Source organism: Lissotriton helveticus, chromosome 8, assembly GCF_964261635.1.
Source record: "Lissotriton helveticus chromosome 8, aLisHel1.1, whole genome shotgun sequence".
In the NCBI taxonomy this organism is placed as follows: domain Eukaryota; kingdom Metazoa; phylum Chordata; class Amphibia; order Caudata; family Salamandridae; genus Lissotriton; species Lissotriton helveticus.
The window spans coordinates 184,209,060-184,236,551 of record NC_136069.1 but is presented as its reverse complement, the minus strand read 5'-3'; the positions used below and the strand labels follow the sequence as shown (position 1 = coordinate 184,236,551).

Genomic DNA, 27,492 nt, shown 5'->3' with positions numbered 1-27,492 from the left:
TGAGCTGATTTATTTTAGGGCCCGCAACATACTCCTCCAGCATATTCGCAGGTCCGGACCGCCTAAATATGAGAACACCGAGATCCGCAGCTTCCCAGACTACACGAAGAAGGTTCAGAACCTGCGGAATGATTTCTTGCAAGTCAAACGACGACTTCGGGCCCATGAGGTGAAATACAGCCTGCTCTTTCCAGCCCGACTGCGAGTGCAACACGGTGACCGAACTTATTTCTTTGACCACCCGGCGGACGCGGAAGAATGGATGGACGCACAGGGCCTGGAGGATTGTGGACACACGCAAGGATGGCAGGAGCAAAGACGATGGAATGCCAGGCGCCAGAGCAATCGCAGAGAGGGAAGAGGTCAGTCCCCGGGCGGGTGCTCCGCCACACAGAATGAACGCATCACGGTGGGCCCCGATGGTACCCTCCGGACGGAGATGGAGGAAATTCCGACTCAGAACCAGTTCTCCCCACTTTGCCTGGTGCAGGAGACACAGTCGGACCAGGGGGGTACCGCCGACCCGGCCAGCCGCGTGCCATCTGATGGCTACACCTGGTGTTCAGTATCTGCTGTGGAGTGGTCATTGACATTGTGAGTATATCTTTAGTTCCTTGCATGGGGGAGATTCTACCACCTGTAGGTCCTGGAACTGGACTACCTTCCGGAACTCTAAGACTGTTGAACTGGGAGAAGGGGGGCACAGAGGACCTGTTGATTCCAGTGACTGCTTTGTTGTGCTAAATTCCAATTGCAAGAGGCCAATTGTACCGTGCCACCACGACCGGCTAGGCCTAGGCCGGGCTGCGCCGGGCGGTGCCAGACAATTGGCTGAAGGCTCAATCATGGGGTGTAGGGAGGGGTTTTTCTTATAGTTTATTTTCTGGTCACCATTTTCCTTTTGGTCGTCTCTTTCACGTTACTACTACAGTGTTCAGATAAACATTGCCGACTGTGGGTAGTGAAGGACACAGAGACGATCAGTTTGCACATAGACGAAGAGTGTTTAATGTTAAGTTCCTAATTGTGCATTGAATTGGGAGGGTTAGAGGGGGCGGGGTGCTTTCTTTTGGGGCGGGGTTCGCGGTCTCCTGACCGGGTTCGGATTGGGAGATGTGGTACTACCGCCTGCGGGTGGACACTGTTGGGGTTGTTTGTTTGGGGATGGGGAGGGTTGCTGCGGGGTCCTGTTCTGTTTTTGCTTAGTGTGGTTTGCCGCGTCAGTTCAATGGCGGGCCATCTTTCAACACATCGGGGTCAACTCATGGCAGGTGATATAAGCAAATACAAATTTCTGTCTTGGAATGTTAGGGGGCTTAACAATAGAATCAAGCGGATTAGAATAGCCACCTATCTCAGGCGTTACGGGGTCAGCTTTGCTTTCCTACAGGAAACGCACCTTTGGGGAGATTGCCTTAAGTATGTTCAGCGTAGATGGCGGGGACAGTTCTTTGCTACGTCCTGCTCAGGGTTCGCCAGGGGGGCCCTAATCTGGGTGGCACCGGGGACTCCCTTTAAGGCTACATCCACCAAGCTAGACCAGGAGGGCAGGTTTGTAATAATGGTTGGCACCCTGGATGGGCGTAGTGTATGCCTCATAAATATTGATGCCCCTAATACTGACGAGGGGGGATTTTTGGGCAATGTGCTGGGACAGTTGGATATTGACCCTGAAACGGAGCTCATCATAGCAGGGGACTTCAATTGCCCACTAGACGGGACTCTGGACCGCTGCCCGACAAAGGCGGATGCTAAACCAAAAATGCGGGAGGCAATGACCCAGATGCTACAAAGTTATGACCTAACTGACGTGTGTAGACACAGCAACCCCACTCTTCAGGTGTACTCCTGCTTCACGCCTGCCGCCAATACGCACAGTAGACTGGACTATTTTTTCCTGCAGTGCATGGTGTTGGACCGGGTAGAAGAGGTCCTTTATCTTGCACGATACCTGTCTGATCATTCCCCGCTCTTGCTCACCTATTCGTTGGGTGGCCCACGGCCTCGGATCCCACTCTGGAGACTTAACACAGACGCTCTTGAGGACCCCACGTATAAGGAGGCCATAGCGCAAGCACTAGAGGCTTATTTTGAGATAAACTGGGGATCAACCACCACAAGGGTGACCGAATGGGACGCCATGAAGGTGGTCCTCAGCGGGACATGTATGTCTACGGAGGTAGGGGTTAAACGGGTACTAGAACAAGAACTCCGCCAACACGAGGATCGCCTAGCTGAGATGGAAAAGGAATTCCCCATTGACCAAGAGCAGAGACCCGAATGGACGGCCACGCGGCAACAGTTGGATGATGCCTGGGCCTCGCTAGGTAAATTTAATAGGACGGCTAGTAGGCGTCGATGGTACGCAGAGGGCGACAAGGCCGGGAAACTCCTGGCACGCCTGATCCGGGCTGAAACCCAACCCCACCTGATTTTGGCCCTACAGAGCGACAAGGGCCGCGTGGTGTATACCCAACAGGCCATTAATGGTGTGTTCCATGCCCACCTGAGTGGGATATACTCGGAATCTCAACCAGTCGCTGGCACTAGAGACATAGAGTTATACCTTGCTGAGGTGCAGCTCCCCGTGGTGGAAGCAGATAGTCAGGAAGACCTAGGGGGCCCTCTCCTCGAGGACGAACTACGTGCGGCGATTGCCCACCTACACAGGGCGAAGTCCCCGGGGATGGACGGGTTGGCGTCAGAACTCTATAAGGAGTTCAGAGGGGTGCTGGTCCCGAAACTCCGAGCAGTGGCGATGGAGGCCTATGATCGTGGCTCCCTTCCGGAGTCTATGAGGGCGGCGACGATAGTAATGATACCCAAACCAGGCAAAGACCCCACCCTTCCCGGGTCCTATAGACCCATTTCCATGTTGAACGTGGACCTGAAGATTATTAGCCAGGTGTTGGCCTCCAGACTCCTTCCCCATCTCCGACGTTTGGTCCACGACGATCAGTCAGGGTTTATCCCGGGCCGGAACACTGCGCAATATCGGCCGCCTGGCTCATGTCATGCGCACCCTGGAGGGGTGAGCCGAGCATAATTCGTTGGTCTTCCTGGACATCGAACAAGCGTTCGATTCTATCCGTTGGGCCTACCTCTGGAGAGTGCTTCTGAAAATGGGCCTTGGGGAGGGGTTTGTGAAATGGGTTCAGCTGTTGTACACCAGACCGGTGGCTAGAGTTCGCACGGGCCGGTGGGTCTCGGAGGAGATACCAATTTCGAGAGGAACACGTCAGGGGTGCCCCCTCTCACCCCTGCTCTTCGCCCTGGCAATGGAACCACTTGCATGCCATCTTCGTTCCGTTCTACAGGGCCAGGGTATTAGGGTGGGGGCAATGGAACATATAGTGTCCCTTTATGCGGACGACGCCCTGGTTTATCTGAACCAACCGGGACAATCGCTCCCTATCCTGATGACTGAACTATCACACTTTGCGGCCGCCTCGGGCCTCGCGGTGAACCGGGCAAAATCCGAACTCTATGCTATAGGTGGACAGGCGGACAGGGAGGGGGCCCAGCGCCCGGAGGTGGGACTCCCTTGGGTGGAGGACACGCTCCGCTATCTGGGGATTCGGATCACTCGGACTCCGCTTGATTTTTACCGTCACAACATGGGACGGATACTCCAGGGTCTAAAGGGGAGCATAGCTTTTTGGAACACCCTGAGGCTCTCCCTGATGGGGAAGATCGCTTTATAAAAATGGTGGTTCTCCCGCGCTGCCTGTATACGATGCAGGGTTCCTTTTACGAGATACCGCACCGGGTCTTCCGCGAACTGGACTCCCTCCTGATCCTTCTCCTGTGGAATGGGAAACGGTGCAGAGTAGGCCTGGAAGTCCTGAAGCGCAAGTGGGGCGCAGGGGGCCTGGAAGTCCCCGATCTGGAGCTGTATTACTTTGCGTCGCAGCTGCAGCATGCTATCGCATGGCTGGACACGGACCCCTCCTGGGAGCGGACCCTGTTGGAGGGCACCTGTGGCACTGAACAGCTGGGAGCGTTACTCTGGCAGAAAGGGGGACATCAGGATGGTGTTCCTCCATTGGTGCGGCTGGGGGCCTCTATCTGGGACCGGGTGGTGAGACGCCATATTGGACGCCCCCCATTCGCCCCGGACATGGATATGTGGCTGATGCCACCCTTTGCTCGGATTGCGAGGGTCATGTCCACGGACAAATGGCTGGAGGGGGGTTGCTTGATGTTAGCCGACCTATACCCAGACGGACAATTTATCACATACCAAGATGCGGTCACGACATTTGAGCTCGGTCCGGGACAGTTCCTTCAGTACGCTAAACTCGCGGCTACCGCGCGACAGCTATGGCCCTCGTTTCCGGAGGCCCCAACTCACGCCCATACCTTAGTCACTATGCTAGCAAGGGCTCTCCGGAAAGATAAAACATTACGACCTTTGACTATAGAGGACAAATGGCGGCAGGCGTGTCAGCAGGAAATCACCTCCCGCGAATGGGAAAAAATACATGTGTGCGCGGAAGGTGTCGGTGAGTAACCGCTTTAAACAAATTCAATATAATATAGTGCACATGGCCTACCTTTCCCCCAAACGGCTTCAGGTCATTGATGCTACTAGAGACTCCCACTGCCCGAAATGTCGCACTGCCCAAGCGGATTTTGTCCATATGGTATGGACGTGCCCCACCCTCCAATCTTATTGGAAGTCGGTTCTGGAGACCCTGATAGGGATTACAGGTTGGGCAATTGATTTAGACCTACGCCCATGCCTCCTGGGCTTGATCCCCAAGGACCCAAAACGTAAAGTGAGCAGACGTTTCCTTATATTGGGCCTAGTTACGGCTCGACGCCGTATTGCAATCCACTGGCTGTCCCCACAGGGCCCATTGCCGGAGAGGTGGAGGGTGGATCTGGGGGAATGGGCTTTGGCGGAAGAAGCGCATATGAGGCATACGAGGAGGGATGGGAAATTACCTGAGGTTCTGCAGGCCTGGGGAGTGATGATCAGGAACTGATGAGATTAGACGCCCCGCTATCACAGCAGACCCTGACTTCCACATGCACAGATCAGGTGGACTCACTTGCTCAAAACAGCCTGGCACATGAGGACCCGACACAGAGGTAGGGTAGCTTCAACCCTATCCCATGACTAAAGCCCACAAAACAAAACAAAACAAAACAAAACAAAAACATTTTTTTTTTATCTCCTTGCTCTTTTTGCTCAGCCCGGCAGCAAGGGGGGGGGTCTGGGAGGTTCTGGGCGAATGGGTGAAGGAACATTGCCCTTATATCTGTTCCACCTTTGTTGTGTCATCCGGGATCGCTGGACTAATGTTGATATCACAGTGTTTTATTTTCCTTCCTGTCGCCCTGGACCTGGATGACAACTGGGCTCTGCGAAGAATGGACTTCCTCGCTTTGTTTCACTTTGCCTTTTCTACTTAGGTGCTCAAATTGTATACTCTGAACTTATTGTGAACCAAAGGAAACGATTGTATACATGCACATAATGATTTGTACCAGACTAACTGTTCACCCTTATTCGCCTTTGTTGGACAGGCCACATGAAGGGCTCGCTCCCTCCCCGCAGGACAGGGCCCGGGCCGCCGTCAGCACCATTGCCCGGCCCAGCCGCCATCTTGGACACGGCACCACGCGGCCGCGCGGCCTCAGCCCGACCCCAACCCTGGGCCTGGCCAGGCCCCGACAGCCCGGCACCACCCTCCACCCAGGAGGTGAACGGACCACTTGGCAGGTCAATGGGAGTAAGAAGTGTCGATGGCTCTCCCCCGCCAGGTGCCGAGCACCCCCAGCCCCCTCGGGCGCTGGCTCCACCCCCCTGCTGGGTGTCTGGACTCCCTCATCCCAGACCTCCCGACCTCCAAGAGCGAGGGTCCGGACATCAAAGGGCGCCAGACCTATAACTGAGGCCGCCCCAGGACAGGAAGGCAGTTGTATCCTGGAGTCGAGAGACACCGCGACGAACTCATCCTTGACGGACTGCTGGCGCTGCCACAGCCCTGCCTTGTGAACTATTGTCCTGCCTGCTGGCGCTGCCGCGGCCCTCTGCAACCTTCATCCTCGTGGGACCTGCTGGCGCTGCCGCGGCCCTCTGCAACCTTCATCCTCGTGGGACCTGCTGGCGCTGCCGCGGCCCTCTGCAACCTGCATTCTCGTGGGACCTGCTGGCGCTGCCGCGGCCCGTTGCAACCTGCATTCTCGTGGGACCTGCTGGCGCTGCCGCGGCCCGTTGTAACCTTCATCCTCGTTGGGACCTGCTGGCGCTGCCGCGGCCCGTTGCCACCTACGACCTCTTCGGGACCTGCCGGCGCTGCCGCGGTCTGACCCATCCGAACACCGAGCTCGAGGATTGTGAGCTATCACCGTTACACCTCAGTACCCGTGGGTACCAAGACTGTCCCGCTACCCCCTTCCCTTACTAGAGACTAGAATTGAGAGGATCATCGTGTCCTGATCGCCTTGTATCGTACCACTCTACTACCAGAAGTGCCTATAAAAGGTGTTACCCTGATCTTTGTGTGGTGTCCATCTGTGGGGGGGAAGTTACCTGTCTGTGCGATCACTGTGCTCGGCCGACCCTCCAGGTCCCCGTCTAACATTGGTGGCAGCGGTGGGATCCGAACCAACGCGTACCGTACAGACAGTAACTCACCCTACGACTAAAACCACAATGACGACCAAAGAGAGCGGATCGGCGGAGAAGTTCCAGATGGAAAAGCTGGAAGAATACAGCCACCGAGAGCTCAAACAATTTTGCATGGACTTAGGCATTGCTACCACCGGGCTAAGCACAAAAGAAGACTTCAAAAACGCCCTAGAGGCCTGGACAGAGACAAATACCGCAACCCCCCGGGACCCCGCAGCCCCAGAAGTCAACACCACCCGGACGGAAGAACGGAGAACAGGCCCTTCCCGTGAAGAGATCCAAGAGCGGGAAAAAAATAGATTACATGAGTTAGACTTGGCACGACTCAGATTAGACGGAGAATTGAAACTGGCGGAACAAAAAATAAACTTAGAACACTTACGGCTCAGAGAAGAGCGAGAGGAAAAACAGAGACAGAGAGACCTCGAAGAAAAAAGACTGGCATACGAGCACGAGTGCAAACTAGCGGAGATAGAAATACGCAAACTGAACAAAAACCTAGGGGTGCCCGAGCAACCGCACTCCCCGGGTCCTACCGAGCAGAAGGTCCACATCCCCAAGGATGTGGTCCGAGAATATCACCGGAACGACGACATACAGCAGTGGTTCAAGGCCTATGAGATTGCCATGACCGCCCACCGGGTCGCTCGAAGTGACTGGGGAGCCGGTCTATGGGGGAGATTCGTCAACGAGGGTCGTGATGCCCTGCGGCAGCTTCCGGACCATCAAATGACGTCCTATGACCACATGAAGGCCGCCCTCCTCAGTCGATATGGGCTTACACCCGAAATGTATCGCCAGAGGTTCCGCAACTGCACCCGGATCCCAGGTACGACGTGGTTGGAATACGTGAACTATTTCAGCCGAGCCTTCGAGGGGTGGATCAAGGGTAACAACGTAACCACTTACGAACAACTCTTCAATCTCATTAAGGGGGGAGCACCTCTCCAACAACTGCTTCGTCGAGCTCAGGCAGCACCTCCTCGACAGTAAATTGACTGAACCCCGGCAGCTCGCCACCGAGGCTGACCGGTGGGAGAGCACCCGAGTGGCCCGGAGTGGGCCGAATGAGCAGAACAGAACCAACCAAGGTCATCATCGTCCCCGAGGAGGAGGAGGAGGAGGAGGAGGCCCGGGCCGGGGCCGAGACACCGTCCCGGCCGCGCCCACTAACGCCACCCCGGCCCCAGCAGGCCGGGGAAACCCCCCGATGCGCCCGGGGTTCCGAGCTAACGTGACGTGTCATCGATGCCAGCGAGTCGGCCACTATGCCAGTGACCCGACCTGCCCGAAGAACCAGGTCCCCGGGCCCCGCCAGATGGCGGCCGCCGCCCTGGGAGAAGAACAAGTCTCCGAAGACACGGAGACCTATGAGTCGGAGCAGTTCGAGTGGGAACCCGCCGCCATGACCCTGGCATGCCTGGGAGGAAGAGACATGGTCCCGCGGACTCCCCTGCCCGCCAACACTCGGAAGTACAGCCAATGGGTGAGCATCAATGGGCGCAAGGCCGAGGCCCTGCGTGACACCGGGGCCAGTGTGACGGCCGTCCGTTGTCACCTGGTGACCCCAGAACAAATCCTACCAAACGTACTTTGCCCCGTCCGATTGGCAGATAACTCGGAGAGCCTGTGTCGGATGGCCTGCGTCCCCTTCGAATGGGGAGGAGTGTCCGGCATGCTGAAAGTAACTGTCCGCGACGATGCCCCCGTGGACTGCCTCCTGGGGAACGATCTCGAGAGCTCCCCGTGGGCCGCTGTGGAAAGAAGAAAGCATCTGGGGATGTTGGGTCTCCCGGACTGGGCGTGCGTAACCACCCGGTCCATGGCCACCCGCACCATCCCTAGACCAGAAGAACCAGAATGGGCAGCACCTCCGCCCTCGATCACTCCAGAAGAAGACTTCCTCCAGACCGACCACCCGGACCCCACCACAGAGGGGTCCACACAGCCCCCCGAGCTTCCCGACCTGGCTCAGTGGCGTCAAGAAGGGGGGCCCACCCAGGAACAATTCCGGCAGGAGCAAAAGACCTGCCCCTCCCTCGAGGGATTGCGACAGCAAGCGCTCGCCCAGAGCCAAGGAGACACAGCCGGGGCCCACTGGGTTTATTGGGACAATGATCTCTTGTACAGCGAGCAGAAAATCGCAGAACTGGGGGCCGGACGAGTGCTGGTGGTGCCCCTCCACTTCAGAGACTTCCTGTTGAACCTAGCCCATGATGTCCCCCTGGCCGGGCACCTGGGCCAAGACAAGACCTACCACCGCCTGGTGACTCACTTTTTTTGGCCCAAAATGAGAAATGACGTCTCCAACCATTGCCGGTCCTGCCCGACCTGCCAGGCCAGCGGGAAGAGCGGCCGCAAACTCAAGGCACCCCTACAACCATTCCCCGTGGTGACCACCCCGTTCGAAAAGGTGGGAATAGACATTGTGGGGCCCCTGGACCCCCGAACAGCACAGGGGCATTGCTTCATCCTGGTCCTGGTGGACCACGCCACCCGCTATCCTGAGGCGGTCCCCCTTCGTACTATAACAGCCCCAGTAGTGGGTCGAGCCTTGATGGGGATCTTCTCTCGAGTGGGCTTCCCCCGGGAAGTCGTCAGCGACAGGGGTACGAACTTTATTTCAAAGTATATGAAATCCCTCTGGCAGCAGTGCGGAGTCACTTACCGCTTCACCACCCCCTATCACCCCCAGGGGAACGGACTGGTCGAGCGGTTCAACCGCACCCTCAAGGGAATGATCATGGGGCTGGAAGAACCCCTACGCCGTCAGTGGGACGTGCTACTACCGTGCCTCCTCTTCGCCTACCGAGAAGTCCCCCAGAAGTCCCTCGGCTTCAGCCCCTTCGAACTCCTGTACGGACACCCCGTTCGCGGGCCTCTCAGCCTAGTGAAGGAGGAATGGGAAATGGCCCCCCTAAAGACCCCTCCGGACGTCTACAAATACCTCCTGACCCTCCGAAATCAGACCCGGAAATTCAGGGAGATCGCTAAAGCCAATCTGGAGGCCAGTCAAGAGGACATGAAGAAGTGGTACGACCAACATGCCTCCTCCATCGAGTTTGAACCGGGTCAGCAGGTATGGGTGATGTCCCCCATCGAACCGTGTGCCTTGCAAGACAAATGGACGGGGCCCTTCAAGGTGATCGAGCGCAGGAGTCCCGTCACCTATCTCATCGACCTGGAGTCCCCCCGGAACCCCCTCCGGGTCCTCCACGCCAACAGGCTCAAACCCCACTTCATGCGCTCAGAGCTCAGCCTGCTGATGGCGACCGACAGTGGCACAGAAGGAGACTCCGAGCCCCTCCCTGACCTACTGAGGACTCGGGAAAGAGATGGCTCGGTGGACGGGGTCCGATTCTCCGAGGCCCTGACCCCAGAGCAGGGTCAAGATTGCCGGGCCCTCCTGCTGCCGTTCGCAAACCTGTTCTCCCTCGCACCCGGAGTCACCTCCTGGTGCCTGCACGACGTGGACACGGGGGACAGTCCTCCTGTCCGACACCGGGCGTACCGAGTACCGGATCGGGTACGTACATGCATCCAAGAAGAAGTCTCCAAGATGCTCGCCCTCGGGGTCATCGAGCCTTCGGACAGTCCCTGGGCCAGCCCGGTCGTCCTGGTCCCCAAGGCCGCGGCACCGGGCACCACGCCGGAGCTCCGATTCTGCATCGACTATCGGGGGCTGAACGCGGTCACCCGAACCGACGCTCACCCTATCCCCCGAGCAGATGAACTAGTCGACCGCATGGGGGCAGCCCGCTACCTAAGCATCTTTGACCTGACAGCGGGCTACTGGCAGATCTGCCTCACCCCCAGGGCCCAAGAACGTTCCGCTTTCTCCACCCCGGATGGGCACTACCATTTCAGAGTGATGCCCTTCGGCATGAAGAACGCTCCAGCCACCTTTCAAAGACTGGTGAACCAGGTATTGGCGGGCCTCGAAGAATTCAGCGCCGCCTACCTGGACGACATCGCGGTATACAGCCGCCACTGGGCAGACCACCTCCACCACCTCAGAGCGGTCCTGCAGGCCCTCCAACAGGCCGGCCTCACCATAAAGGCCAGCAAGTGCCAAATCGGCCCGGGGTCCGTGACCTACCTCGGACACCAAGTGGGGAGCGGTCTGGTGGCCCCCCTCCAACTCAAGGTAGCTGCCATCCAGTCCTGGCAACCCCCCGAAACACAAACAGAGGTCCGAGCCTTCCTGGGGCTCACCGGATACTACCGGCGGTTTGTGAGGGACTATGGCAGCATTGTGGGGCCCCTCACGGAACTCACGTCTAAGAACAACCCAAAACGAGTCAACTGGACTCCCGACTGTCACGCGGCCTTCGAGACGCTGAAGGCCGCCATGTGCACCGCTCCGGTGCTCCAGGCCCCCGACTACAGCCGCGAGTTCATCGTGCAGACCGATGCCTCCGACCATGGTATTGGGGCCGTCCTCTCCCAACTGAACCCCGAAGGAGTGGACCAACCCGTGGCCTTCATCAGCAGACGCCTACTGCCCCGAGAACAGCGCTGGAGCACCATTGAGCGAGAGGCCTTCGCAGTGGTATGGGCCCTCAAGAAGCTCCGGCCGTACCTCTTCGGAACCCATTTCCGGGTACAGACAGATCATCGGCCCCTGCAATGGCTCATGCAGATGCGGGGGGAGAACCCCAAACTATTGCGATGGTCCATCTCCCTGCAGGGGATGGACTTCACTGTGGAGCATCGCCCTGGCCAAGACTACGCCAACGCGGATGGCCTGTCCCGCTTTTTCCGCCTCGACGAGGAAAGTCCCCAAGAAGATGGGTGACTCTCCCCGCCTTCAGCTGGGGGGGACGCATGTTGGACAGGCCACATGAAGGGCTCGCTCCCTCCCCGCAGGACAGGGCCCGGGCCGCCGTCAGCACCATTGCCCGGCCCAGCCGCCATCTTGGACACGGCACCACGCTGCCGCGCGGCCTCAGTCCGACCCCAACCCTGGGCCTGGCCAGGCCCCGACAGCCCGGCACCACCCTCCACCCAGGAGGTGAACGGACCACTTGGCAGGTCAATGGGAGTAAGAAGTGTCGATGGCTCTCCCCCGCCAGGTGCCGAGCACCCCCAGCCCCCTCGGGCGCTGGCTCCACCCCCCTGCTGGGTGTCTGGACTCCCTCATCCCAGACCTCCCGACCTCCAAGAGCGAGGGTCCGGACATCAAAGGGCGCCAGACCTATAACTGAGGCCGCCCCAGGACAGGAAGGCAGTTGTATCCTGGAGTCGAGAGACACCGCGACGAACTCATCCTTGACTGACTGCTGGCGCTGCCACAGCCCTGCCTTGTGAACTATTGTCCTGCCTGCTGGCGCTGCCGCGGCCCTCTGCAACCTGCATTCTCGTGGGACCTGCTGGCGCTGCCGCGGCCCGTTGCAACCTGCATTCTCGTGGGACCTGCTGGCGCTGCCGCGGCCCGTTGTAACCTTCATCCTCGTTGGGACCTGCTGGCGCTGCCGCGGCCCGTTGCCACCTACGACCTCTTCGGGACCTGCCGGCGCTGCCGCGGTCTGACCCATCCGAACACCGAGCTCGAGGATTGTGAGCTATCACCGTTACACCTCAGTACCCGTGGGTACCAAGACTGTCCCGCTACCCCCTTCCCTTACTAGAGACTAGAATTGAGAGGATCATCGTGTCCTGATCGCCTTGTATCGTACCACTCTACTACCAGAAGTGCCTATAAAAGGTGTTACCCTGATCTTTGTGTGGTGTCCATCTGTGGGGGGGAAGTTACCTGTCTGTGCGATCACTGTGCTCGGCCGACCCTCCAGGTCCCCGTCTAACAGCCTTTGTTTGTTTCAATAAAGGTTTTGAAATAAAAAAAATAAATAAAAAAAAACTTGTTGGAAGTGATCAGGCTGGCATTGAAAGCCTTTCTTCCTTCAGTCCAGGGAAGGCTACTGCAGGTACTGCAACAAACAGGGCAGGGTAGGGTTGTGGACCCTGTGTCAAGAGGCCCTGTGTCTCTGCACATGGCTGGATAGTCGGGGATTTTCCCTGGTGGTTCAACACCTGGCGGGCTCTCTGAACCCAGAATGGATGAATCCAGCCTTCAATGGCTAGCTGTAGGAAGGTGTCTCTTAAAACAGTATACCAAACATTTATGGTGTATCCCTTTAAATTGGGCAGGGGTGTGCTCTAACAATCCAAAGGCTCTCTATCTAGGGTAGTTTGGTCGAGCAGCCTTAGGCTTATCACAGAGGAGTGTTAGACAATTTGTGCACACAGAGTCATTAAATGATGCACACACTCAAAAAGGAGATCCAAACCAATTTAGAAAAATAACAGGTGTAGCCAGCTGGCTCATACGCATCACAGAGTTCACTGTTGTCAGGCGGGACCTGCAAGGGGGACAAAAACAGGACAGCTCGGCCACTCTCTGTGCTGGCGTCTGTGGTGCTGACATCCCTCATCGGCTGGTCGTCGGTGATGTAGGTTAAGGCCATACTCTGGTTCAAACAAGCTTTGGTTGTGGCATGGAGTCTGGTACCCCGGGTATTGGTACAGGAAGGCTCATAGAGGTCCTGGCGTTTTTAGGCTTGGTAGGAAGACGGATCTGACCCCTCCTTTAGTGTGCTGACCTTCTCCTGGGCGGCTACTGCTCGTGGTCAGCAGCTTCTTTAAACAGAATATTGTGATTGGTGACGGCAGTGAAGTAGGTCCTCTACTCCAGGGAAGATGCTGACATCTTGGCGGTGTGCTGGCAACCCTCCTGGGCTTGTTGAGGATGCACAGCTGCGGGACGATTAGGGTATTTGCAATTGTCCAGTCTCTGTGCGACAGGCAGGGTTTGATCCCAAAAGTCGACAGCAGCCGTCAGTTCTTGCGGTGTTCTCTACTTCTTTTTAGTCAGCAGAATCTGAAGTACTGGATTCAGGGGGCCACCTAAATACTAAATTCAGGGGCGTTAGGGGAGTGAAGAGTAGTAGCCAAAAGTCTAGCTACCCTTGGGGTAACTATGCCCCCTAGATGACCACTCGCTGTGGGCATAACCCTGTCCCAGTTTCCTAAATTCTGCCATTAGCAAGATGGCAGAATTTTCCTAGCAGTCTGCTCACCTTAGGGGTGTGTCTGACATGTGTATGCTCCATGCCTACTTGTATACTAATTTCCCGCCTGTCACAAAGATGGGTTGCCCGTTCATCCTCTGGCATGGTGTAGGGTGTTATTTCTTTCTTATTTTTAATGTCTTGCTGCATCTTTTGTAAAGAGTGTATCACTTGTAATCACAACGGCTAAAGTGGTGGCTGATTGCAGTTTTTATACATATGTATACAAGAACCTTAACCAAAATATGATATTGATGTTTCAACCTCTGCAAATGGCACAGGGTATTAATTCCTTATAGTTTGCAGTTTTTTAGTTTGTAGTGTGTGACTGCTTTAGGAGAGAGACTCTATTTAAAGACATCTCAATATGTAGATGCATTCCAAAAGATACAGGTTGAATGTCAGAACCTGAACCAAAAGCTATTGCTATTGCATCCCCTGGTCGGGATTCAGGGGTGATGTGTATTGCGTGCTGTGTATTTGTTTCGAATTGATAAAAATTTAAAAAAAGATAAAGATATTCAAGGTTATTTCTCAGGTTTTCAGAATTGGATGATCAGATTGCTGATACTTTCCACAATAAATGTGTTTGTTTCATTTGATAAAGTAGCTCTACAACATAACCATTCATGTTCTTCGAATCCGCACTAGCGATACTATGTCTTGGGGTGCCAGCTTATAGGGCAGATCCTTTGGAGGCACAAGATACATATGGAGCCATCTTTAGGCTCTTACTCACCAGCACACAGATCTCTTGACTATTAGCTGTTACTGCTGGGCGCCCTCCCCTGACCCAATGTTGGTCAGACTCCAGAGACGTCACTCCAGATTAGGAAAGCTGCATGAAGTGTCAGGAATAGCTAAGCACATCAGATCAGCGTAGGTTTCACTGTCCTCGCTCTACTTATTGTTGAGTTCATAATGTTTTCCACGATTAAGTGTTGGTGGAGGTTTTCACTAGTGCTCATATGAATCGCAGCTAAGCAGCCCTGATCCTAGGATTATGTAAATGAGTCCTTTGGTTATCTCCTTAGAAATTAAAGTCTGAGATATTTATTGTCCGTGTAAAGATGATTGCAAAGTTTTGTTATTACTGTCAGACAAAAGTGTTACCACGGTGTATATAATTTTATTTGCATTCTTTTCATCAGGGTCACTATCGATTTTGTGATGCTCTTTTTGCACTTGGTGAATATATGGAAGCTCTTCAGGCTAATCTTAAAGCTCTGAAGCTGTGCGAGGGTGACCCAGATGGAGTAAAGGAGCTAGGTCAGCAAGTTTTAAAGTTCAAAAAATGGCTTGAAGAACGACAAGGTACCTTTTTTGTGTATATATCTGATACAGAACATTGCTCCTTGGGTTGAACATATTTTGTTTGATTGATTATGCATTTTATTCTTTGAAGCTGCAGACGAAGCAGGCATTCCACATGTTGAAATTCCATCACAAAAGTAAGCGTCTCTCAAACTAATGTATTTAAAACATTTGCTGAAGTACAGTGTTATTGCTTGTAAAGTTTTTGAAAACTGACCTGTTAAAAAGATGGCTTGTCATAATGTTAAAACCAAAGGTTGATTCTACAACATTGTTCATGTAGAAAGATTAGCAGATTATGAAACGATCTGATGAATGATTGTATTCAATAGATTTTATATGGATGATTTATACACAAAATTGAAATAAATTGAGTATGCAATCTATGGAAACACTTGAACATCTGTGATATTTAGCCTAGCTTTCTCAGTTATAAAACATTTAAATTTATAAAAATAAATGAAAGTAGGTTTGATCTAAGTAATACATGCACGCACTCCTCCTCCCACTCACCCACAAATCATGGACCTACCCACCCTACCACCACTAATTCTCATCCTCCTCTTCTATGCCCGATAGTCCCACCCCCACCTCCTCCACTTCCCACTCCAGCAAAGTAAATGTAAAGATACTGGGTAGGAGTTTTAGTTAATGGTAAGAAACTAAGAGCTCCAACTTAAGGTTTCATTCGTTTAGGATTTTACGAAATTTCTCTGAGCACTATCCTAAATAATAAGAAATGGGAATGCCAAATGCTTAAACTCATTATTCTTAAAAATATATCCGTAAGTTAAAGTTGTCGTTATAAGAAGTAGCAGATGTTTATTTTTGGCCCAGATGAAGTATTTTATAGCTAAATATTGTCTGGATGTTAGATGATTGAGGAAGCATACACTGCGGCCACTTGTCCCACGACTGTTACTTTTGTTTGGGATGACTACCCTCTTTTGTGCTTTCTGAGTTTATATTTTTGTCTTTTTTATCAATTTTTTATTACAATTCTATTTCTCTGAATGTGGTCTTCATGAGTGGACTCCTGGCAAGGGTATTTATAGTCTTTGATTATCGACTGTCTGTGATTTCTTTTATATCTATGTTTTTTAATTAACAATTTCCTCTGAAATGCTGATAAAACATATTGAACAAAAAACATCCTGTTCCATCATTTACTAACTAAACATACCCGAAGGTCCTTTTGTCCATAAAAATATAAACAGAAAAATCCTTCTAGATGTCACTGCTATCTGCAGACCCAGAGGTCCCATGCTATTGAATTATCCTAAGCATATGTGAAGATGTAAGAGCACTTACATGTTTCCTGAAGTAAAGCTTTATCCTATTTACATGAGGCAAAGGAAAACTGACTTGATCTCCGTTATTGTTGTCGTAGAAGATCCAAATCATGACCTCCCTACTTTCCATGGTCTCTTATCTTAGCGTCTACCCCAGAGCAAGACCAGCTAAGTGCCATTCTGCAAGAGAATTTAGTTGTATATGTGTGAAGATTGTCTGTTCTGTTGTGTCATAAAGAGTATTTTTGCAGCTACTAATCTACAAGCAGAGCAGTGTTTCTTCTCTTCTGTGACAAAAATAGAATCTTTCCTCAAAGAAATTCAGTAATTTGTATCTTTCAAGCCAACATGTGATACATCTATATATTTTTTTCTACTTGCCTTATCAAAGTTCACCTTACAATGGGTATTTCAGTTATGGTTCCTTAAATACTTGCTCTTTGTAATGTTCTTAGTTCCTTCTTTGAGAATGCACCAAGTGTGGACCTCGGGTTGTCTGCTTTTCTATATACTAGAACAACTAAGAAAAAAAAGAAGAAAGTGCCACCGATTCCTACCACTGGTCTTAAGAAAACTGACAGTACGGTAAGTTTGCAGATGCTGTGAACAGTATGATTCATTTCTGGTAGTTATCTAATTCATTATATGTTTTTCTCATTTCTCTAATGCTGCGAGGGAACAGTAATGTAGAAGTGATTACGTCTAAAATCTATTATAAAGTAAATTCTAACTAACACACAAAATGTATGTGCCTAGAAAATTCTTATTTGGATATTTTAGCATAATATTTGGGATTGGGCAGACTGCCCATTGGGAGCAGGTAGATCTTTCCTTTGATTTTTATGGCAAACGTGCAGGCATTTAATGTTTGCTTTAGACTTGGAGGCATGCACTACAATTGTACTTGTATACTCACCTCAGAATGTGTGCAGTGCATGCAATATTTAACCGTATTATTTATCCACAGAATCGTGTATAGACATGCTTATCAGACGTCTCCTGAATCATCCAAATGCATTTTAATAGTTTGATTCAAGAAAAGTAAAAGAAAAGCCCAGAAAACTCTATACATTCATTGCCCAGGTATCCACCCTTCTGCATTTGAGTATTATCCCTGTTTAAAATCACTTGGGTACATAAAAATGTGACACAATCACTGTGTAACTTGGCATGAGGTGGAACTTCTAGTTTCACCCAAGATAAAATCGGCAAGTACTAAATTATCAGATATGTAAACACTAGCCTTCTAATGGATGCATCTGCCCACTGATTAGATGTTATTGAACTATGCATAGACATCGAACTCAATCTGGAAACTTTCATCCCAGGAATGGATGTTAGGTGTCAACATAATAACTCTGGTCATCGAGCTTTTACTGCTTTTCTGGAAGTTACACCTGCCCATAAATGTGCAACATATCACCCTTGCTGCCACTTTTTTTGTGCCTGACACAAACAGAAGTATTATGAACTTGCCCTGTTCTTTGGGTGTTTTTAGGCATTGGTCTGGATTTTTTTGTCATCTGTATCTTGTCACCTAAACATGGTTCCTGGTTGTTTGTAAAATGCAGAAACTGGGCTAAATTCAGTGATAAAGATGCATAAAGGGTTCTCTCCTAAAATGATAACTGCAAAAAATACAGCTTTGAGAGTTGGCTAAGGCATTTTCAAAGCTACGAGTTAATGCTATAAAGGGAGAATCTGCGTATTACACAGACAGAATAAGAGCCATAATTTGACAGAGTGATGGCAAAACTATTCATGTAGTAGACAATGCTCTACAAATCAATCAATTTGTGATGACAATTTTCTCCTAGTTCTATGCAACACCTCTGCAGTATTTTACACCGCTAGTTAGAACATCTGCTGAACACCCTTGCCTTAAGAAAGACCTTTCATGGTATCATCTTGCTATGGTTCCCACTCATTGAAAAAACAACCCCAATTCTGCCAAATGGTCTCCTCCAGATTCGAACTAGCGCCATATTCTCTGGTGTCTACCAAGGCTTAGTCATGTTGCCAGTGATCTTCATCCTTTAGATTCAGTCCCATGGAGTCCTCCTGCCAGAGAAAAATGTCAAGATTCATAAATACATGGACACTATTCATCTTTATCTTATCTTAGATCATAAACTTGCATGCCATTGATCATCTAAAGAACTTTCTTGCCATCATGCATATATAGAATGTATTCTCAAGGCCAGTGACTGAAAGGCGAATGCAGGGTTAGCAATGAAACTTAATGTCTTCACCTCAGAGCTTGGCACCAAATCCCTGGACTTACATGGACACCAACCTTGTCTTCACCTACTGTTCCCAATGGGAAAAATAAAATCACATGCACAAGAAGAAATACATTTACTTTGTAGTATAATTATAACAAAACATTTGGAGCAATTCCTAGAAAGCCTCTTCTAAAGATTGATGGATCCAAACGTGTTACACAGGAACTAAAATAGAGCCTTGGACTACAGGCGTCAGCGAGGAAATTTGCATTTGGGAACTGGAAGGAGGGAGAGAGTCATGAGCGGTGAAGGCGCAGTGGATTGGATCTGGGGGGAAAAAGAGAAAATGGTGAAGTGTACATTACAGGTCGGAGCAGCTTTCACCTTTCTTTGTCGGTCAACTCTGTGGCGGAAAGGAGACCGAGATGACTGTGTAGCTGTTAGGGTTTAATACAAACAAATTCTAAATATATGGACCTTTATTTCTAGTGCCCCAGGATGCATTATTTAGACACAGACAGTGAGGTTGCAATCCACTATCTCCAAATTTACAATGTTCATATTATGAAGTTGGGGAAATGAGGCTGAAGGCTGGAACTTGTATCCACTGCAGTCATTCGTGGTGGTTCATATTGTTTAGATCTTGTTAAGATATGCATCAAGTGGCAGTCTGAGGTATGTCATCTCTAACACAGAGACTCTCGGCAGATGCCTGTCGAATGCAGTTGAAATATTTGCTCCTAACAATGGAGAGTGTCAACAATGTTTCACTGGTTTTGCTTCAACAGTTTAGCATCATTGGCATGTCAGTGCAATCAATGCAATACTGTCAGTTCCAAGCCCAAAGGACCCTCCTTCCAAGCTTGCATCTATGCTTCAGTCACGTTTTACAAGTTGAGCAAATTAAAGAATGGGTAATGCCCTTCTTCAATCTTCGCGTGGGCAATGTCTCTATGTGAACAACTGGGTAGTTGGTGTGGCTCTATATCAAACTTTAGAAGCATAATAATGGTTGAAATCCAAAATGACGCTGAAATTCTTTGTATGGAAATTTATAGTATACGGTCATGAACGTACCAGACACTAGGAAAAACAAATTGATGGGTGAAATACTACAATCTCAGCGACTGCTAATTACTATGGTCACATTCCTGTTCATTTTCCTTTTTTGCCACAGTTCTGTTTCAGGTAGGAACCAGTCTTGCGCAAATCAGCTTTGGCTTACGTCCAGTGGGTTTAGCCAGTTTGGGCCACATCAGTTAGGAACAGCACGGGTTACGTGACACAGTCCGCATATGACCAATGTTTCAGCATACCTGTTGCACCTGGGAGTCTCACTTGGAAAAACAAAAAATCACTAAACCTCTGGCTTCTTCTTGAACCCCAAGTATCCTGAGGTTCCTATCAGACATGTACCCTTTCTGAAATTGATTAATCTTCTAATCACAAGACAAATGTGCTGCACCCTCAAGTAGATGCGCCAATCTCCCTCATACGCAAGCTTCATACTGATCACTATGTGCACTTCATTAGGAGTGGAGTTCACCTACATTCACATAAACACCAGCCTCCAGGCTTCAGAACAATGACACGTTACATTGCAAGATAGTTGCGTCCTTCACCCAGCCTCGAGTTTTGCCAGAAAGTTTGCATATGAAAGTAGAGCTCTGTAGCAGATCACATCTTTATGCTGTACCCCTTAAAGCCCCAAGAACTACCTAAAAATACATATCCTTATGCAAGCCTTAAAGGCCCGCCATATAATGCTGTATCTGGGCACCAAACTGGAAATATTCTATTACGACTTGCCATCTGGTTTGATAACCTTATGTAATAGAGCCTTTGAACTAAAGTGGTGTTAACTTCATCACCTCGCTCCCGTGGGCAGCGACGCCATCCGAATAACCAGGGAGTGATAAAAAAGCAATCAGAGTAAGATATCTGCATCTCATATCCAGGTAAGTGTCTCCTGTGTAGGCATCCAGTACCCAATATGCATGCTGGATCATGAACAGATAAGTGAAGCATAAACTCCCTCATAATAGGATACATATATCACCATTTATCAATCATATAGAATCACATTACTTGCTGGTGTACTAGCAGCTATTCGAATGGACGTGCTCACTATATCGATCTGTCCTTGGTGTCCGTCGAGGACTGTATTAATGTCCTCCCAGAAAATAGTGCAGAGATCAACTTTAATGCACATTTAGGATAAATCCGGGTCATCCTTATTAAGCTCTTACATAATGAGGAGTGTGACATGCATGCCAAAGAGCACAGCCAGTAGTATTGAGTGTCTGAAAGACAATTCCTTATGCCTCAAGATCGCTACTCCCAGTGAATGAGTTTAGTGATCAGCAATGGAGATGCCTAGTTTCTAGCAAAAACGTTACCATCGTAAGGGATTAATGTGCCTCCTACAAGAATGCTATTTTGTAAGCAGCCTACTAACTGATTTAATGCAGTACCTATGCAGTGATGGACCAAAGTCCCCAACTATATGTATCAACAGTAAAGTTTTACCAATAGTGAGGAGCCTTGCCTCCTAATCTTTATAGTATTAATGAATTATGTTTTGTTTTGAATGTCTGTCCAGAGTTATTCCATGGGGGAGTGGGGGGGACGGGTTGGGCCTTGGAGAGGGCGGAGGGGCGATTAGCGTTGGGGAATGTGTGGAGCTGCTCATCCTCTTCCACTCACATAACAGTTGAACTGGACCGCATAGAGCGGTACCTTACAATGTAGAACCAATGGCAGTCACCCCGAGATAGCGGCCCTGCTGGAAACTCACGAGTCTTATCCTCTGATATACATGTTGTCTGCAAGTACTAAGCATGATGAGGTGGTCCTCCTATCCCACTCCTCTCTTAAATTTCAAGCAGCCAACGTTAAAACTGTCAGGTAAGAGAGGATGTTGATTGTCAAAGGTCTCATACGTGGTACCAAATGCACAAGTCACGATCTATGTCCCAAATCCGAACCAGACAGTCCTTTCCTTTTTCAGCCTGCGAGGGAGTTTTGCAGAAGGCCGGATAATGATAGTGGGAGATTTTAATCTAATTTTGGACCCAGATTTGGACAGTACTCACTCCCAGAGATAACACATGGGCACCTTCTCCCACCCACAAAGCTAGAATTTACACAACTTGAGCTTTTCACACTCCCCTAGAACTTACTCCAAGCTTGTCCATGGTTTTGTAAACCAAACTTTAAAGCATGCAATTAGGGTGGCTAATGTCCACCCAATATTGCTCTCCGATCACACTTTGGGGGAAGCTGCTTTGGCTGGCCAGGACTGAAATCATCCTTCCTTAGGTGTTATTTTCCGAACTCCCTGACAAGGGACTGCCTCATTCGGGATGAACTCAAAGTGATTTTTAAGGGTAAAATGCATATAGCTTACGACTACACTGATGAGACAGAAGACCAAGTTTGGCACTAGAGGAAGAACTTCTCCAGGTGGAAAGAGCTCACAAGGAACCCCACACCCTTGCTTTTCATCAGAAAGTGACTGTGGTGAGGGGTAAAATGGCCATACATGCTAACAGAGCAAAACTCACCCTATTGCGCCTCGAACAGACAACATGCGAGAGGGGGAATAAGGTGGGCACCCATCTGGCTCGGCAGTTAAAGGCAAAACAGGAAAGACTAAATTAGCCCAATTCAGGAAGCAAATGGGGATTTGACGTATAAAGAGGAGGGGAAGGCAGAGACCTTTCGAGCTTTTTATAAGACCTTATACACTAAGGGCCCATCGCCACCCACACGCAACTAGATCATTTGGCTGACCCCATGCTCCCTAACATTTTGCCAGCAGGAACTTCTAAACGAGTCCATTCGGGAAGACGAAGTCCAGGAAGTGTTTAACTCCTAAAACTAAACAAATCCCCAGGACGGGATGGGCTTATGGTCCAGTTCTATAAAACATTTGGCTCAGAACTGACTCCTCACTCTCTTTAACTCCTTTACAGAGACAAGAGCTGTCACCCCTTCCATGGGAGAAGCTCTCATAACGGTAATCCCAAAGCTAGGAAAAAGACCCTAGTAAATGTCAGTCATCCCGGCCGATCACACTATTAAATCTTGATGCGAAGCTGTACACTAAAATCTTAGCTAATTGACTGGAGGATGTCATACCTGATCTAATCTTCCCTGACCAATTGGGTTTTATTAAAGGGCGACAGATGCATTATTATCTTCAGTGAGTGGCTCATTTATTAGAAAAAGCCACCTGGAAAAAGATACCCACAGTGCTATTGACATCAGACGCTGAGAAAGCTTTCAATCATGTGGATTGGTCCTTCCTTTTCCACACACTGCAACAATTTGGTTTTGGGGAAAAATTCATTACACAGATTCAAGCCACCAATGCCCACCCTCGCTCGAGAGTCCTCACTAATGGGACAGTCTCTGATTATTTTTCGCTGGAACGGGGCACACGACAGGGATGCCCCCTTTTATTTGCCCTAAGCATGGAACCCTGAGCAGCGAGAATATGGGCTTCACCTCTCATCCAGGCTATTCCCTTTGGGTCGATCAATCGCAGAATGTCACTATTTGCAGAAGACGTCCTCTTAAACTTAGCCTCTCCTCAAACATCTCTTACACCTCTGCAGACGGAGCTACAGGAGTTCAAGCCAGTGGGAGGATTTAAGGTACATCTTACTAAATCTTTCCTACTCAATCTGACGGTTCCAGCTGGAGAGTTAGAGGGAGTGGCTTCCAAAACACCCCTCAGTCTGGTGAGAACGGTGATCACATGCCTGGGCATCAAAATTACACCCCAGGTGGATGATTTGTACAGGGCTAAATAATCTCCACTTCTTCGTCAATTGCAACAAGAATTGAGAAATGGGTCCCACTCTACTTAGCCTGGCTAGGTCGCATAAGCGCTTTAAAAATTACGCTTCTGCCACAGATTTTATATTTCTTTAAGGGACTTACAGACGAAGTTCACAGACCATTCTTTAGTTCCCTGCGCTCCATGCTCACTACCACAGAATCACTGAGCCTGCCTCCTCAAACTCTTGACTATCCCCAAAACAGAGGGTATTTTGGCACTTCTAAATTTCCCCCACAATTATAAAGTGGCTCAACTCCGAGTATTCACTAAGTGGTCCTTGAGGGATTTGGACAAACATTGGCTCCACATGGACAAGGCGATCATGAGGAGAATGTTTTGGGATGTCCTATGGAAATCTAGAGATACTCCTCCACCTAAAGCCTACCTAAGTGTACGCCAACTAGAACCAAGCTGCAAACCTGGGACAAGGTTACTCGCCGGCACGGCTTAATGGCTTTTCCTTCCCCACGCACCCCTATTCATTTCAACAAAGCATTTCCGCCTGCACTAGTCCCAGCCCCCTTTCATTTGGGAGGGTGTCTAACCATTTCTGATTTGTTTCATGAATGGGACATACTTGCATTCAATAACTACCACAATTACTTCAATATACTCACTACAGAGCTGTTCCACTACATCCAATGTCAAACACTGGGTAACACAGCCTGAGGTTCAACAGGCAGCCACAAGAGCCTTACTTCCAATAGAGACATTTGTGCGCAAACAGGGGGGCTCCAGGGAAAGTATCTTGTTGCTGTATTTTTTCCTGGCCTCTTCGGCCGATACACCTACTTTGAGATGTAAAGGCCTCTGAGACCAGATTCTGGAGAAACCTATTTCTATAGAGCAAGGGCGGAAACTATGGAGATTCATTCCAAGGTGTAATAGATCGTGAGGCTCAAGAGAATCCCACTATTAAATACTTTGACTGGAATCTACACCCGCTAAGCTCCACAAAATATATCCGAAACATCTGACAGATGCTGGAGGGGTTCTGGTCTCCTGGGAGATTTCTGCCACATATGGTGGGATTTTCCCACTATTCAACCCTATGAGAATGAGTTACTGGCTCAGATGAAAGACACCCTGGGTTACCCCTTACCTCGAACACCTGACTTCACCCTGCTTGGACCCTCTCTTAAACTTCAAACAGTTGGGAATGGTCTATTTTATGGCTCTGCTTAGGGGCAGCCAAGATATCCCTGGCAGCTGCCTGGAGGAAGCCGACCGCCCCCTGCATGTCTAAGTGGCATGCTCCCCTTTGGCAGAGTCTTACCACAGAATGCCTAACAGACAAACTCATGGGCTTCCGTAAGGGCTTTGATTACATATTGGGACCGCTGGTGGAGGTCTGTCCGTGGGTCTCCCCCTATTTTCCTGCTCTATGCGCACAAGGGCACTCCACCTGTTCCAGACTTGAGAGCTCCCCCTTGGTGGTAGCCCTCCGGTCCAGCTGCTTGGGCCACACACCAACAACGGTTCATGGCTCCTACCCCTAACCGCTGTATATTGAGCCATACTTCTACTGCACTGTAGACACCATTTTCTATTCCTTTCTTAAGTTTGTCCACTGTTTCAGGGAAGTTGGTGGGGGAGTTGTATTGAGCTCCATCATAGTATTTCTGTAAATAGCTGCAGGACAACGTTGGTTAAAAGGACAATCGATGTATGTAACCCCTATATCTGACACTGATCTGTATTATGGCAAAGATCTCTGAGGGTGGTTTTGAAATGTCATGTTGAACTGCTTACTCTATATGCCTAAAAAACTAATAAAGACAGTTTGAGGAAGAAAAAACAATGCAGGGCCAATTCTACATATATGGACAGACAGACAACACAACACATAGTTTGCTTAGTGTTCAAGCCTGTATTACCCATATAGGCAGATTTACACCCAATCGGGGTATACGCTAACCCCATGTCCGAGTGGCAGGCGGACTGGGCACCTCTATGCCCTGAGACCACACTACAGCTGAATAGTCAGAGTAGACAGATCCAGTTCTCTGTCTTTCCCATAGGCCAGCCTGTTAGTGTAGAAAGAAGTCTATTCTCTAGTGCATTTTATGGACATGGGAATAAAAGGTGTAATATTTTACCCATATAATAAATGCCAGGCCTCAATGAGGCCCAGTGATTCAATCCCTTCTGATAGTACCTGAGGTGATGCAAATGTAGTATTCCTTGAGATAGATCTGTCTAAAGGTTTGTTCAAATGAGCGTTGAAGTCGCCACCTATAATCAATAGCCCTTGTAAGAATAGTCGACTTGAGGGAACTATAATCATGAAAACTAATTTGGACCATATATAAAAAAACAACAGTAAGTTATTTATCTTGCCTGTCACTTCAAATACCAATTACCGTACCCTTCTGGTGTTGAGAAAAGGGAGCCAAATTGAAACAGAAAATCTCTTCTCAGTAGGATTGATGCATCGTAGTCTTGTTCATTGCAATGTAATTGGATTAGCAAGGAAACCAGAATGATTTAAGGCTTAGTTCGTGGAAGTACCTTATCACATCCCATGTCATGAACCCATTTTATTATTGCTCAAACCCTGGGCATTCTTCTTAAGTTTTTAATGTCAGCCATCGAAAAGTTGGACATTGTCGCTGCAGTGTATATTCCTGTTTATCATGTCCATTATGAGCTTTGTGATTACTATTCATCATTCGCCCCACGGTTCCAACAGATTAAAAAAGCAATTAACCCTGAACCTCTGTAATTTTCCACTAATCTACCACATCCCTCCCCACACACCCGCTTGCTATTAAGGAATTTGTTTGTAAAAACATATAAGGAGAAACACAAACCATAACCTATAAGTAAGTAGTTCAAACCTTAGAAAGGAGGTCTAGCGAGGTTAACAATTGCGCCCCAGAATAAAGGGGCGGCATCTAGGTCAAACCAACTTGGGTGGCCACAGCTAGGAACCTCACAGGGTGCCCCAGTGAAGGGAAGCTTTTGTATCGAACTTAAATAACAATAAGATGAGGGGATTAGAATTCATGCACTAGTTTGTAGTGAACACTCACTTGTAATAAAACAAAAGCATGGCATACAATTCAGGATTTGGTCGACTTGTAGATAAGGTTTAAAGTATATAGAAGATCTCTAAAACAAGATTTTTTTGTTGCTAACTCACCTATTATTTTTAACTTACTACCCTAATGTTGCTCTTATTTACCTTGAAAAAAACAAGCGGCATTTGTCAAAACATGAACAGTTGGTTTAATTAAACACTTCGGCCGGGAGCACAGTTACAGAAATGGGTCTGAGGACAGTCTCAAAGTAAAATCAATCTGAACAGGGTTTTATACAATTCTTTGGGTATCATAAAGTACTTCCGGAAATTCTTTTTAGATAAAAGGACGCGGGCCTTGCCTGGGGAGTTATAAATAAGGCACCTGATGACAATTGTAGGTGGGCCTCGACCATGCGTAGACACAGTGTGGGCCAGTGGGTAACTTGTCCAGATGTCAGGCATGAGGAGCGCGTGATCACTGCATGTACTGTGTGTGCTGTGTCTGGATCAGCTGTGTGTTCCTAACTTCATGCGGCATCTGACTTTATGGTGTTTTGGGAATGCCCGCACTCCCTTGGCCATTCTTTATTGGGGCCAGTTTCCCTGGACCATTGTGGTGTTGCTGTGCTTCTCTTGGGGATGGATCTGAGTCTCCTGTTCACGCGTTTGTCTGCTGGCTACGTGCCACTCCACCTGTGACCCGTCAATCAGTAGCCTCAGGCTTAGATCCCAGAGCCTTCCTAACCATGTGTTTCTGAGTTGGGGTTGATGGAGAGTTCATGACAAGCGAATTTGATAATAGTGATGCAATTTCGTTCTGATGTGTGAATGTATCATTATAAACATTGGCATTGATTCTATTAATAGTAACACTATCCCCATGTGCATCTTCTGCTCGGTTAGTAGAGTTTTGTTGGAGCAGTGTATTGATTTAATCTTGTGAGGTATAATTACATGAACGTAACATTCAATGGTTAAAACGGTTGAAAAAATGTAATATCATAAAATGCACAAGTCAATGGTTTTATTAATCCAGCATTTTGTAGAAAGAAATGCTGCTAATCAGGTCATTGA

The 27,492-nt window shown here is 49.4% G+C and overlaps 1 protein-coding gene across 3 annotated transcripts in view; it reads left to right on the top strand.

Annotated features, from left to right (window-relative positions):
* LOC144772494 (E3 ubiquitin-protein ligase TTC3-like) overlaps positions 1–27,492 on the top strand; it is a 1,119,388-nt gene that overhangs the window by 248,795 nt on the left and 843,101 nt on the right. For 2 of the 3 annotated variants that reach the window (XM_078656861.1, XM_078656859.1), the window contains exons 12-14: positions 14,865–15,027; positions 15,119–15,164; positions 16,775–16,904. In XM_078656861.1, coding sequence (XP_078512987.1) covers positions 14,865–15,027; positions 15,119–15,164; positions 16,775–16,904 — 339 coding nt within the window. The remainder of the gene's footprint in view (positions 1–14,864; positions 15,028–15,118; positions 15,165–16,774; positions 16,905–27,492) is intronic. The other variant, XM_078656860.1, reaches the window with a different exon arrangement.